At 43.1% G+C, this 13618-nt stretch overlaps 1 protein-coding gene across 1 annotated transcript; it reads right to left on the bottom strand.

The window, feature by feature from the left end:
* Positions 1 to 7304: 7304 nt before the first annotated feature.
* TMEM207 (transmembrane protein 207) lies at positions 7305 to 12412 on the bottom strand. Its single transcript, XM_077826551.1, has 5 exons — positions 12338 to 12412; positions 10423 to 10460; positions 9922 to 9966; positions 8271 to 8413; positions 7305 to 7453 (listed from the first exon to the last, which is right to left on the bottom strand). The coding sequence occupies exons 1-5, from the start codon at positions 12410 to 12412 to the stop codon at positions 7305 to 7307; spliced, it is 450 nt and encodes a 149-aa protein (XP_077682677.1).
* Between the last annotated feature and the right edge of the window lie 1206 nt (positions 12413 to 13618).

Genomic DNA, 13618 nt, shown 5'->3' with positions numbered 1-13618 from the left:
CACAGAGCTAATCCGTGTGTGATAAGGTGCTGACAGACCAGGGGGACCACACATATGAGCCTCTGCTGAGAGGCGGATGGGCCACCAGGTCGACATCTGGAATCCATGTAGCCAGGACATAGGTGTGTCCTCTCCTTGACAGCAACAACAGATCAGTACAGAAGGGAACGGGCTGTACTAACCTGCACCCTCCCCTGCCATCTGTACCTTCGGGCTTGCCCACAAATCACCAGCTGGAGCAAATGCTGTTTGCTCAGATTCATTCTGCCCTGCGAAATGCAAATCTCTTCACCCAATGTCGAGTAGCTGATCAGTCAGCCCATTTGGGATTCTGTGTTGCCCAGCTCTGGAAATCCTAATTCAGTACTTAACCATTCCTTTCCTGCGTTACACAAGGACAACATGGGTGAGGATGTAGAACTGGCCTTGTCTCATGATGAATGGATTGACTAGGAGCTGATATTACCGACTGTAAAATCCCTTTGATCTGAACCCCCTTTAAATCAAAACACTTCCTTATCCGAGTCAGAGCTATTTTACTGGGCATGAAATCTACAGCCCTTATGTCGGGCATGGGTAGGCCTTTCTTCATTAGGGAAAAAAATGGTGTTTTTAACAAATTCGCTAACACAAGTTAAATCCTAGTGTAGGCAGGGCAATTTTCAACACGGTTGCTAGTTGCAGCAGACGGTGGGTGGGATCCCAAGTTTAACTCACCCAGTTTAGCAGGTGTTAAGCCGACACTCCTTGTCTAGCCGAGAGTTTTAGAGTGTGTGTTTGGCGTATGTTAGCTAATGTGACAGCATTGCATTTTTACCCCCATCGAGACAAGGTGCTGGGCACGTCCTCCAACTATTGGAATGGCTCTCTTGGGTCCAAGGGACATGATGAGTGTCCTTTAGGTGTATAAAGACCAGTGCTTTCTGGAAAAATACCCATCGTTTGTAAATAACCCCTTTGATTAGTTTATTTCCTTCCCTGTAAGTAGATACTGATTTCCATTTGCAGCACACCCAATAAAATGGTCTTGCAATAAAACAATTAAATCTGTATTACCTATTCTTTGCCTGTAATATTCCACCCTTTCGTTACTTTCCTCAGCCTCAGTTCACCATGTAAACAATATAGTTTGTTGTGACAGCTTATGATTAAACAATTTGCTGATGCAGAGGTCTGTATCCGCAAAAAGAAAAGGAGGACTTGCGGCACCTTAGAGACTAACCAATTTATTTGAGCATAAGCTTTCGTGAGCTACAGTTCACTTCATCGGATGCATGCAGTGGAAAATACAGTGGGGAGATTTATATACACAAAGAACATGAAACCGTGGATGTTACCATACCAAACCTAGGGTTGTGAGTTCAATCCTTGAGGGGGTCATTTAGGGATCTGGGGCAAAAATTGGGGATTGGTCCTGCTTTGAGCAGGGGGTTGGACTAGATGACCTCCTGAGGTCCCTTCCAACCCTGATATTCTATGATTCTACACACTGTACCGAGAGGGATCAGGTAAGGTGAGCTATTATATATTTAAATATAGTGTTTCCCTCCCCACCTGTTTTCATGAGTTATTTGCACCAGGCTCTGGTGCTTTTATTAGAATGAGGATGTGGATCCAGTGAGCACAGTTTTACTTAAACATTTTAGAATCAAAATGAAACACACACTGCGAAACACATGTAATTTCCAGACCCCTCCTGCAGGATTTTCCCATGGTGGTGGGAGGAGAGGAGAGGTGCTTAGGTGATAGTCCTGCTAGATCATGATCTGTGTGATATAGATAACGTCCCTCCTGGAAATGAGGGGCAAAAGGCAGAGGCATAAATAGGAAGAGGCTTTAGGAAGAGGTCTGGTCTCTGATGATCGCTAACACTGGATCCCACTGCATATCACCGTCACTTGCTTTTCAAGATCTAGGAGCCTTTGGTGTGAGCTTTACATGCATCCGTGTTTTTTAACCTGTTCTTAATGCTTCCAAATGGCAAACACTTCTGAAAAGAAAATCCATACAGAAGGAGCATTCATACAGGCTGCTTTCTGCATCGATGAGTTCCAAGAATGTGCAGAAGTATAAGCAAAAATGAGATTAGCTTGCATAACACAACGACTAAACAACAGGCCCTGGGTGCCCCACTTCTTTAAAGGGGAAACCAAAAGGCTTTTTACCTGTTAAGGTCGCCAGGATATTGAGTTCTTCCTGCAAATGTTGACAGCATTTAATAATAGTGAACAAATATATAATAATAAATAATACTGCTTAGCTCTTGGAGTGATTTTGTCTTCAAAGCTTCTCAAGTATTAAGAAATTCAACTCTTAACAGGCAGGTGAGTTCTATTACCCCCATTTTACAGAGGGGAAAGCTGAGGCAGAGGGGTTAAGTGACTAGTCCAAGGCTACAGAAAAAATCAGTGTCAGAACTGAAGACACAACCCAGGTGCTCCTGGCTCTCAGTTTTATGTGCACATCAATAGACAACACCTTCCTTTTATAGATTTGAACCATTATTAAGAGATACTTGAGCCCCTGTGCTGTGTGGTCTGAGCTGACTTCAATGGAGCTCTCTTTGGTGGTGCAAGTATCTGGTGTCAGGGGGCTCACGGCAGAAACATGGCCTTAGTTTTGAAACTAAGAAAGGAACCAAAGAAAAACATGTTTCAGCTTCTTTGCAGCATGCAGCCCAACAGACCTCCTGTAGGGCTAGATCCTGCGGTGCTCAGCACTGTCAAAGGGAGCTGAGGGCACCTTTCCAAGGGTATCCAAGACACACTTACAAAGTTGAGCCCGTACTTGGATTAGCATCTTCAGCTCAGATTGCGAAAAAGCTTGAAATCCTGCCATCTAATGGCCCAGAGAAAAACAGCCACCTACGTCTCTCCTGCAAAATTGATTCCCCGTCCTCTCCCTCTACCCAAAAGACACCATCAAACAAATCATTCCAGACTAAAATACTGAGTCTTCGGATTGAGCTGGAAAACAGATCAGTGAGCATTTCTGTTATTTCCTGTTTTTTTGCATGTTGCTTGTCATTCTTGATTGATTTGCAAAGTAAATGCAAAGTAATGCACATTGGAAAACATAATCCCAACTATACATATAAAATGATGGGGTCTAAATTAGCTGTTACCACTCAAGAAAGAGATCTTGGAGTCATTGTGGATAATTCTCTGAAAACATCCACTCAATGTGCAGCAGGAGTCAAAAAAGCGAACAGAATGCTGGGAATCATTAAGAAAGGGATAGATAATAAGACAGAAAATATCACATTGCCTCTAGATAAATCCATGGTACACCCACACCTTGAATACTGCGTGCAGATGTGGTCGCCCCATCTCAAAAAAAATCTATTGGAATTGGAAAAGGTTCAGAAAAGGGCAACAAAAATGATGAGGGGTATGGAACGGCTTCCATATGAGGAGAGATTAATAAGACTGGGACTTTTCAGCTTGGAAAAGAGATGACTAAGGGGGGATATGATTGAGGTCTATAAAATCATGACTGGTGTGGAGAAAGGAAATAAGAAAGTGTTCTTTACTCCTTCTCATAACACAAGAACAAGGGGTCACCAAATGAAGTTAATAGGCAGCAGGTTTAAAACAAACAAAAGGAAGTATTTCTTCACACAACTCACAATCAACCTGTGGAACTCTTTGCCAGTGGATATTGTGAAGGTCAAGACTATAACAGGGTTAAAAAAAAAAACTAGATAAGTTCATGGAGGATAGGTCCATCAATGGCTATTAGCCAGGATGGGCAGGGATGGTGTCCCTAGTCTCTGTTTGCCAGAAGCTGGGAATCGGCAACAGGGGATGGATCACTTGATGATTAGCTGTTCTGTTCATTCCCTCTGGGGCACCTGGCATTAGCCACTGATTGAAGACAGGGCACTGGGCTATATGGACCCTTGGTCTGACCCAGAATGACCGTTCTTATGTTCTTGTTTTCTCTTTGGAAACATCCCCCCAATATGTCCAGTCTGTATTAGATTTTGCTCAATTTTGCATTGGATCCAAAAGGCCATTGTGGCTTTTCCATCCAATTTACTGTATTTATGACTTTATTATTCAATCCTTGAATGGAGTGTTGAAGTGAAAGCCTCACTGTGCAGCCTTCCTCATGCCACTCCTTCATTTGCATCCTACTGGACCGCAGGCAATTAATCCTTCTACAGTTCATTATTTATTCACTATCAAGACTTAGCAACAGCAGATCCCAGAGCCAAAATAGAATCATAGAATATCAAGGTTGGAAGGGACCTCACTAGGTCATCTAGTCCAACCCCCTGCTCAAAGCAGGACCAATCCCCAGTTTTTGGCCCAGATCCCTAAATGGCCCCCTCAAGGATTGAACTCACAACCCTGGGTTTAGCAGGCCAGTGCTCAAACCACTGAGCTGTCCCTCCCCTATTCACCCCCTTATTGCCTTCCATGGTTTTTTCACATGATTTCCATTTCATTGCATTGTTAATGTGCAGTGTCAGTTATGTTAGTTGGAAGGCAGTTATGGAGTGTCATCATTATTTCTCAGCCCTATTACATCTGAAAGACAGAGATTTTTCAGCTGATACTTTATAAAAAAATGTCTCGTCTTCCATTGTAACTCCTGGAAATAGAGCTCAGCCAAAGAGAAATATCTTCATCAGGGCTGAGTGCTGCATGGGAACATAAGGCACAAAGCAAAGTGACTGTTCTCTGGAGAGACCACCTAGGGAACTCAGTCCACCCATGCTGCTCTGGGGCAGCTCGGAGGGGCCAGGGACTGAGCGAAGAAATGCAACAGTGGATCTGCTACTGGATGGATCCACAAACCTAAATGCCTCCATGTAAGTAAGAGTAACAGTCATTATCCCCATTTTACAGACAGGGAAACTGAGGCACTGGACAGTGACATGACCAAGGTAACACATCATATCTGTGGCAGAGGGAGGAATAGACCCCAGGCATCCTGGCTCTGAGCCCAGTGCCTTACTCATTACCCAACACTGATTCTTGTGGGGCACATAGAGATTCCAGCTATTATGACAAACCACTGGTCATAAGCGGTGTAGCTGTTCCACGCCAAGCTCACCGATGGGGAGGAAAGTTCTTTTGCTCAAACCCTCTTGGATCCATGCCCTGGTGTACTTTTCATGGGGACAAATGCTCAGCCCTCCCGCAATGTTACACTGGTGGATGGTGATAGATTGACAACTCCGGAGAGGAAGGTCTTCCATTTGTCCACTGTACATGTACAGCATGGGGAGTGACAGTGACCGCTTTTCCCATGCGTCAATACCCTGATGGGAACCGAGCTCATCCTGGAGTGCATCCTGACCTGGCTTGAAGGTTGTAGGTTGCCAGCATGAGTAGACGTGTGTCTGTGTGTATGAGAAGTTATATACCCAGCCCAGGCAGGGTAGAGCATCAAAAGCAATATTAGTGCAGTGAGGTTCCTTAGAAAGGCAAGGTGGGGGAGGGATATATTTTTTATTGGACCAACTTCTGTTGGTGACAGAGAGACACCTGTTGAGCTACACAGAGTTCTTCTGCCGATCTGGGAAAGGAACTCCCAGCCTCAGAGCAAAATGCAAGTTTCCCTACACACTTCCCAGATGTCACCAGTATCCATTGGGTATATGCCTCTGATGACCTTCCCCTTGTAGATAATCCAGTGAAGTAGAGAGCAGTGTCAAGCATACCTGGCTCTTGTGGGCTGGGAATTTCAGATCAGTGAGCCAGACAAGGGCAGCAAGGTACCTTGGCCCAAGGTCTTCCTCATCCCCCCATGAAACAAAAACACCCCATACAACCGCATTGAGCCTTTTAGCGGATGGACCCTTCCCCCACACAAGCTGCTCCTGGCACCCCTGTAGTGTTAAAGCCGGCTGCCCGGCGGTATTGTGGTCACATATGTCATCTCACAATCATGAATACGTCACAGCCTATTTCTGTGACTCTCGTTTTCTTTATCCCACAGCATTGTGGGGGTTATTACGGCAGATCAGGTATGCCACTGAACACAATGGGGTTAAACCATTTTATTTTTTGAATAACAAAAGCACCAAAATGTGAAACAAATCAAATTTTAAACCCCCGCAATAACACAGCAACCCTAACCTGTTCTCTGTGGCAAGCTCAATTTTGATGTGACCAAAAAGCCCCTTAATCACTATTGATAGTCTGTATCGCCCTCTGCTGGAAGTTGGCCTGAAGGTGGGTTACTTGAATCTTGTGAATAAGGAATTCAAAATAGGGGTGTATAGTGAAAAACTGAACTCTCCTGGCTTGTTAGCCACTCCAGTAATATGACTAGAAGGCGACATTCAATGAAATTAAAAGCAGCAACATATTTAGAACCAAGTAAATAATAATAAGTCAATAATGCTTTACGCAGAATAAAATACAGACCACCTATGGAGTTCACTGTGTTCGATTAATTATAAGCTATTGTTATTTCTAAGCCAAAACCAGAATCTTGGATCTCAGCACTGGAGAGGTTGGGAAGTCAGCAGGCCTGGAACGTGGCAATGGGAAAGCAGGCAGCAGTCTCAAAGGCTGGTCCCCTTCCTGCCCTTTGGGGCTGGGCCGGCAGACAGAGCTGCGGGCTGACCACCATTCCTTTACTACAGCGGAGACAGTCACAATATTAATTCTGAAATCAAGAGTATTCACATCAACTGAAAATAACCAAAGCAACATTTTAATTTGGTTCCGGCTGCACATGCCATGGTTCATGCTTTTCCTCTGCCGCCTTTAAAGCAGCTGTATTTTGCACTATCTGTGTCTTTTAAACCATGCTACACATTTCACGGGAGGCAAACAGTCCTTCACTTACATGGGGCATATTTACACCGCACTGCACAGTAGAACCGTGCAACTCTTAACGCCACGGGTGCCATGCTGGCTCGGTGCCAAATGACTGAAGCAAACCCATCTCTTTCTGCCTTGAGAAGCCACTGCCTAGTCATTTCCGAGCCTTCGCTCCTGAAAGGCAGTGAGTTGTAAGCACAGGGGAGGAATTAGGATATTTAATAGGCTAAATGTTCAGGCTGAACCAAAAATGCTTGGTACAGACAGACCTAAACTTTGGAGGAGCCTGAAGTTCAGATCCAGATCTTCAGCCTGCAGGGCCAGTGAAAACTTACTCTCTGCCATGCAGTCCTTTGGCGTATAAAGGAAAAGTGGAGTTGTTCTATTGGCATGTCGTTTCCCCTTTTAAGTTAAAAATAAAATACTTCCTCTGTCTCCTCTTCAGCCTTCTGGCTGATTCTGTTCTCACACTGGTGTCGATCTGGAGTAACACGGGGGGAAGGGGAATGAATCAGGCCCCTAGTGTTTGCCTGCCTTCATAATATCCTCGTAGGAAGGAGGCGATCCAGTCCCTCTGGTGCCGACGCGCAGGGCGGGAGAAGGGCACAGGTCTGGGTTTGGAGAGTGGGCGTGCACCCCGGAAAATGCACATGGGGAAGCATCACTGACTGGGAAGAGAAAAATGGAGCTTTTCTTGGTAACCATACGCCAGCCTTGAGTGAAACCACACATGGGGGACCGAGGTGACTGTGTGGGTGGGTGTGTATGGAGGGGGGGGACCTGATGATGACTTGAGAGCTACATTAGCTGGAGATATTGAAGTATCACGTGGCTCCAGTCACTTGAAAGAAAATTAGAAGAGAAATCTGCCGTGTCCATGTAGCGGCTGCAGCTCAGTGCTCTGGGACCAGCTAACTACCCGTTGTGGGTTGGGGAGCTCTGAATTCAATCTGCCAACACTAGGGGAGCCAAGCGTTTGGTCTGGTGTGGTTTCCCCAGAGAGTCTATCGTTTACTCTCACCTCCTGGCCCAGGAAGCTACCAGGGTTTCCTCTTGGATTATCAGGGCTCATGCACTCAGCCTGATGGGACATCCTTGGGGTTTCTTCTGAGGGGTGATCATTTAAGATCTGATCCAATGCCTATTGAAGCTAATGGAAATACTCTTAGATATTCTAAGAGACCAGCCCTGGGTGCACGGTGGGAGGGGCTGAGCACAATTATCCCAGTGCCTATGTGCCATTGTGACAATGTTCCAATGAATCTAATGATTGTTTTAAATGCCCCATGAAATGGACATCTCTCCAGGAAGGAAGCCCAGGGCAGTAACTCTCATCTGGGTGGGAGGCAAGATCACTGAATTGAATGCAGCATCACTTTACCTATGGAGTCAGTGAACTATGGCCCTGCCACTGAGTTTGGCGTGGACCCGACAGGAGCAGGTTTAGCAATGAGAAGCCCCGCAAAGATCTAAATGGAGACTAACCACCAAGAGAATCGGAGTCACTGAGTGCAAACACGGCAAGTGTGCGCCGGGAGGGGAAGCTGCTCCGTTGTTTCAGCCAGCACTGCAGGCAGAAGAGAATCCCACAGGACAGGATCGTGGCCAGAAAGAATAAGATCAGTAACCTGAGGCCGAGACACAGACATGGAACAATCAACAGCAGGTGGTAACTGCAAATGGTTTCAGAAATGAGAGGCAGGAGGGCAGGGTTTTGGGAGACTGAGAAGATTTGATCTGCAGAAGAGAAGAGACCTGCTAACTAAGAGAAGGGCAAAGTTGGTCCAATTATTGAAATTCTCTTGCACAAAAAACTTCAAATCATTTACTGCAAAACCTCTTTTTTGTGTCGGGGAGAGGGGGAGTTTTTGGACCAGAATTGCACAGACTGTTGCAGCCAGTGGTCAAAGTCCCATCAGTTGCTCCTGTGCTTTGGATCACAGAATCATAGAATATCAGGGTTGGAAGGGACCTCAGGAGGTCATCTAGTCCCACCCCCTGCTCAAAGCAGGACCAATCCCCAACTAAATCATCCCAGCCAGGGCTTTGTCAAGCCTGACCTTAAAAACTTCTAAGGAAGGAGATTCGACCACCTCCCTAGGTAACCCATTCCAGTGTTTCACCACCCTCCTAGTGAAACAGTGTTTCCTAATATCCAACCTAGAGCTCCCCCACTGCAACTTGAGAGCATTGCTCCTTATTCTGTCAGCTGCCATCACAGAGAACAGCCGAGCTCCATCCTCTTTGGAACCCCCTTTCAGGTAGTTGAAGGCTGCTGTCAAATCCCCCCTCATTCTTCTCTTCCACAGACTAAATAAACCCTGTTCCCTCAGCCTCTCCTTGTAAGTCATGTGCCCCAGCCCCCTGATTGTTTGTGTTGTCCTCTGCTGGGCTCTCTCCAATTTATTCACATCCTTTCTGTAGTTGGGGCCCCAAAACTGGATGCAGTACTCCAGAGGATCAGGTCCTCCCAGCTGGCTGGCTTTTTTCTGAAAATTTAGAATTTTTGCAAAAACACTTTTCATGAAGAATTTTGCCTTTTTTTCCATTAAAAATGTCCAGCTGATCCCCTCTGCTGTCCGCAAACAGTGAAGGGGATGTGGAAAAATGATCCAGTCAGGTCAGAACACAAAATAGTGGGCTTAAGCACAGAAAATTCAGATGAAATGTGAGGAAAAATGTTCCTTGCTATCAATTGCTCTTTCCATATCTATAACTGGGTGAATTTTTTCAGCCAAATAGTTTATTTGCTGAAAAATGCAGTTTCAGGTCAAATTAGGCAAATACTGTCAGTCAAATAAAAAATGAAAAAAAATTTAAAAAGTCAAAACGGTGCAGTTCCACAATTTCAAAATGAAACCTGGCAACTTTTCATTTCAAAATGGCATTTTATTTTTATTTTATTTAGAAATTTAGCTAGATTTTTTTTAAAAGGGCAGCAACATCCAAAAACATAAAAAAACACAAAACAAAACCCAGACCTCACAAAACCAAAAATACTTTAATTTTGGTTCTACCCCAAATTAAATTATTTTGAATTCTTTGGTTTGGTCAGTTATTCACTCAGCTTTCCTGTCTATATATCAGTACAGACTTTTTTTTGCCAATTCTGTCTTTAGAATGGATCAGTACTCACCAGACATACCAGGCACTGAGGCTCTCCTCGTTGTAATTAACACACCTAGCAATTAAAGAAACAGACAACATGTTGGGACATGAAATCAGTTGAAGTGCTGCCCTTAACCTGAGTGGTGGAAGAACCAGCACCATTAATGAATTTGTAGGAGTACAGCATTTAATTAATGGGATGTGTTTAAATGCAAATGTGTATAACTGTTTTCCTTCAAATATATTGTACATCACAATCATTCTTTCTATGTTAACAAAACAACAAAATTATACATTATCATAAGAAACAGCTCGGTATCTCCTCTTTGTATTTCTCTCTGTCTGAAGAAAAATTAAGCTCAAACAGCCATGGTTAGCATGCTTGCTATCCCTTTTTATATTAATGGTATGCACATGGTACTCTTGTTTAGAGCATCTAGATTATTTTGTGTTTTCCTTACTTTGCATTGCCTGTAAAATTCCAAATACAAAATAAAAACCGGTGAGAATGTGGAGTGAGAGTACTTACGCTTCATCAGGGTCACATTTCGGATCAGAGTCTGCTAACTGAAACACACATGTAAATCAGTCAGGGCAAATACAGAATCTTATTAGTAGAATCCTTTTATATTTGAACTGAAAAGCACCTACAGACAAAGTTGGGGCCTGATCTTGAGACTGTTACTTGTGTGAGCAGTCCCATTGATTTTGTATGCCTAAGTAAGGAAGACTAATATTTTTGATAAAGGTTCTTGGATTGGGCCCATAATTTTTTCTGTTAATGGCCAGATCCAGCTCCTGTGGAAGGCAACAGAAAGTCTCCCATCTAGTTTGATCAGATCCTTAGTTTTCTAATAACAGCTAGGAGAAAGACACCCTGTTACGATGTTTAGTGTTAGTGGGTGAAGTATGTTTTTGCTAAGTGACATGTCAAAGTCCAAGAGCAAAGAGATACGAACAAGCATAAACAGAAATGTTTACAACACTGGCATTGATTTGTTATTCAAAATTGGTTACTGGACAGTTTCTGTGAATAATTGTGGGTGTGTAGCTCCTTTGCAAGATGTGCACTGTGAAGGTTCAATATTTGTCATTTGAGTCATTTTGGAATGTTTCTGTTCCTTGACTGGAGGAATGTGCGACTCTTAGAATCAGGTTTTTGGTGTGAATCTTTGCAACTGTGAATCTGAAAGTTGCTTTGGGGGAATATTTTATAACATTCACTTAAATCTGGCAAACAGTCCTGCTGCTAACTGCATCTTCCAGCTTATATGTGGAAAGTGAACAAAGCAGTTGAAAAACACAAGCTGAATCAAATCCATTAAAAATCTCAAATGAACATCAGTGGTAATTTTTGGACATATTTTCCCAGCTCTGTTGCAGAAAACTTTCAATCAAATATCAAGTTGCAGTAAAATAATGGTACAGTATAAATAAAATGAGACAAATTAGATTTAGAGCATAGATAAAAAGTTATGTATAATTTGCAGATAAGTACTATACTTCGTATTTCTTTTTCCATGTGTCTGATGGGCATATAAATTTGTGTCCTCCTTTGAGGCAAAACCGAAAAGGTCTTTTACATAAAAGACAGATTTCTATTTGGACAGATCACATGTCACATTTCTAATTAGCAGGGATCAGTGTAAAAGCTATGTTGAACAATGCTAGCAACACCCCAAACAGCAAGAAATCATCTTACAAATCTATATAATGGGCCAATCCTCTCTGCATTGCCATTAACCTTGAAAGGAACAGAATCAGTCCCCAGGTATAACAAAAGGCCCTGTGTGTAACGAATCCTTCAGATAAAACACTATCTATGAAATTTCATGGATGATTTAAAATGAAATGGGAAACAGAAAGAGACCAAGAAAAATGAACTTTTCCAGATGTGCCCTTTTCAAATTGCGCTCATCTGCCATGTCAAACACACATGGTAGGGCATCATTTTTTAATTGTTTGCCTCACTTCTGCCAATTATGAGGAGAGCAGGTGAAAAAAACTAAGACCATTTATCACCAGGATCACGTGTGGCTGTGAGTGCTTTTTATGGCTGAATGAAGACATGTGACTTATCTTTCACATTCTTTAAATGTCTTAGTGTGAAGCCATCACTCCTTATGTTCCTGGCACACATAAATACCTGAATAACACTGTAGATAGATAGATAAACTGTCTTCAATGAAATCCTACTAATTCAGCTGGAGACATGCACTTTCTAATTTCAATAGCCATATATTGAATAAAAGGATTCATATACTAGAAGAAAAATATCACTACATTAGATGGAATTGGTTGTGAATATAAAATCCCAACTACTTGGCAGGCCTTTACAAATATCTTTAAAATGTTGTTATTGCCAAGTTATCCCAAGAATAAAAACATGCTCAACAGAGCCCTAAAATCAATCAAAGTCTGACCCCAGTAAAAGATTTTGTTACCTGGAATAATGTCAGACACAGGCCTCCAATTTGTGAGATCAGCCAGGTGAGACACGGAGCTTTGGGTCTCCACATTGTTAACAACAGAAACCCTTGTAAGGCTCTGTTTATAGCTGCAGCTATATGATCACATGTGATCTGGAACGTTTACACATCCCTATAAATTGTCCTTTGAGCAATGGAATACATTATCCAATAGTTCCTTGTGACTCTGGAATAATAGCCAGGGAATGAATGCTGCTTTGCATGAACACACTCAAATAGCCAGGAGTCCTAACTGAATATTAGTTTGGGGTCGGCACCTTGCAAATGTTCCGATCCTTTTGTAGCTTTCAAAAACTCCTGTTGCTAATGCCTGGTTCCATAGTAACACAACATTGTACATTTACCTGGACCTGCTGCAAATACAGGACTAAATCCTGCAGGCCTAAGTCGCAGGAAGAGGCCTTACACAAGTAATGTTGTTGACTTCAATGAGAGAGAGAGAGAGAGTAAGGATGGCTGGCTTACATCAACAGGGGGAAATCATGCTTGCTTGACTCATGCAGATAGTTCCATCAGCTTCAGTGCATCAGCAGAATAGAGTGAGCAGGGTATGGCACAGAGGGCTTATTTTTGGATACATATTCCTCTTTTGTTTGTATGCTTTGGGCTTTGGAGGTTTTATCTTTGTACCATTATTGTATCGCACATGATCTCAGAAGGAGCATGCATTTATTGGCTGTACTTCAGCTGTGAGAGCTACAGGGAAAGCATTTCCTCTAGGGCTGGATCCAAAGCTCATTGAAGTAAACTGGAAGATGTCCATTGACTTTGAAGGGTTTTGGATTGTGCCATTGATCTTTAATTTCTAACAGTGAAAGAAGCACTGAGAACTATTTCTTGAGCCTCCGGGGTTGTCATCCACTTTCTCAGGGCAGATTCTGGCATAATTCCAAGTAGGAATAGGTGATCCAATTCAGATAAAAGTATAAACCAACCCAAATCTGTGCCCATCCCTCAAGATGAAACCGAGCCTTGAGAGTCAAAAGTTTGGTTGATTGTTCTTCGTTGTCATGTGACTGGCATCATCTTGATCTGGTTTGAACATGGCAGTGCCAAATTAAATAGCAGGAAAAACGATATTTCCACACTGCCTCCAGGCACAGCTGAAGTGGGAAACACCACACAGAGATCATGAGAACTGTTTTGTGTGAAATTTCAAACCCTCTTTTCCAGATCATAGAGGTTTGGTGAATTCAGGCAATGTAAGAACTGTATAATTATTATTATTACAATAAA

This window comes from Eretmochelys imbricata, chromosome 9, assembly GCF_965152235.1.
Source record: "Eretmochelys imbricata isolate rEreImb1 chromosome 9, rEreImb1.hap1, whole genome shotgun sequence".
NCBI classification, from domain to species: Eukaryota; Metazoa; Chordata; order Testudines; family Cheloniidae; genus Eretmochelys; species Eretmochelys imbricata.
This window is presented reverse-complemented; position numbering and strand designations above follow the sequence as displayed.

Coding starts and splice junctions, on each gene's coding strand:
- TMEM207 (XM_077826551.1), bottom strand. CDS start 12,412: ATGTGGAGACCCAAAGCTCCGTGTCTCACCTGGCTGATCTCACAAATT. Junction 9,967..10,422: donor AAATGTGACCCTGATGAAGC/GTAAGTACTCTC, acceptor TTTAATTGCTAG/GTGTGTTAATTACAACGAGG. Junction 8,414..9,921: donor CTCAGTGCCTGGTATGTCTG/GTGAGTACTGAT, acceptor TCTCGGCCTCAG/GTTACTGATCTTATTCTTTC.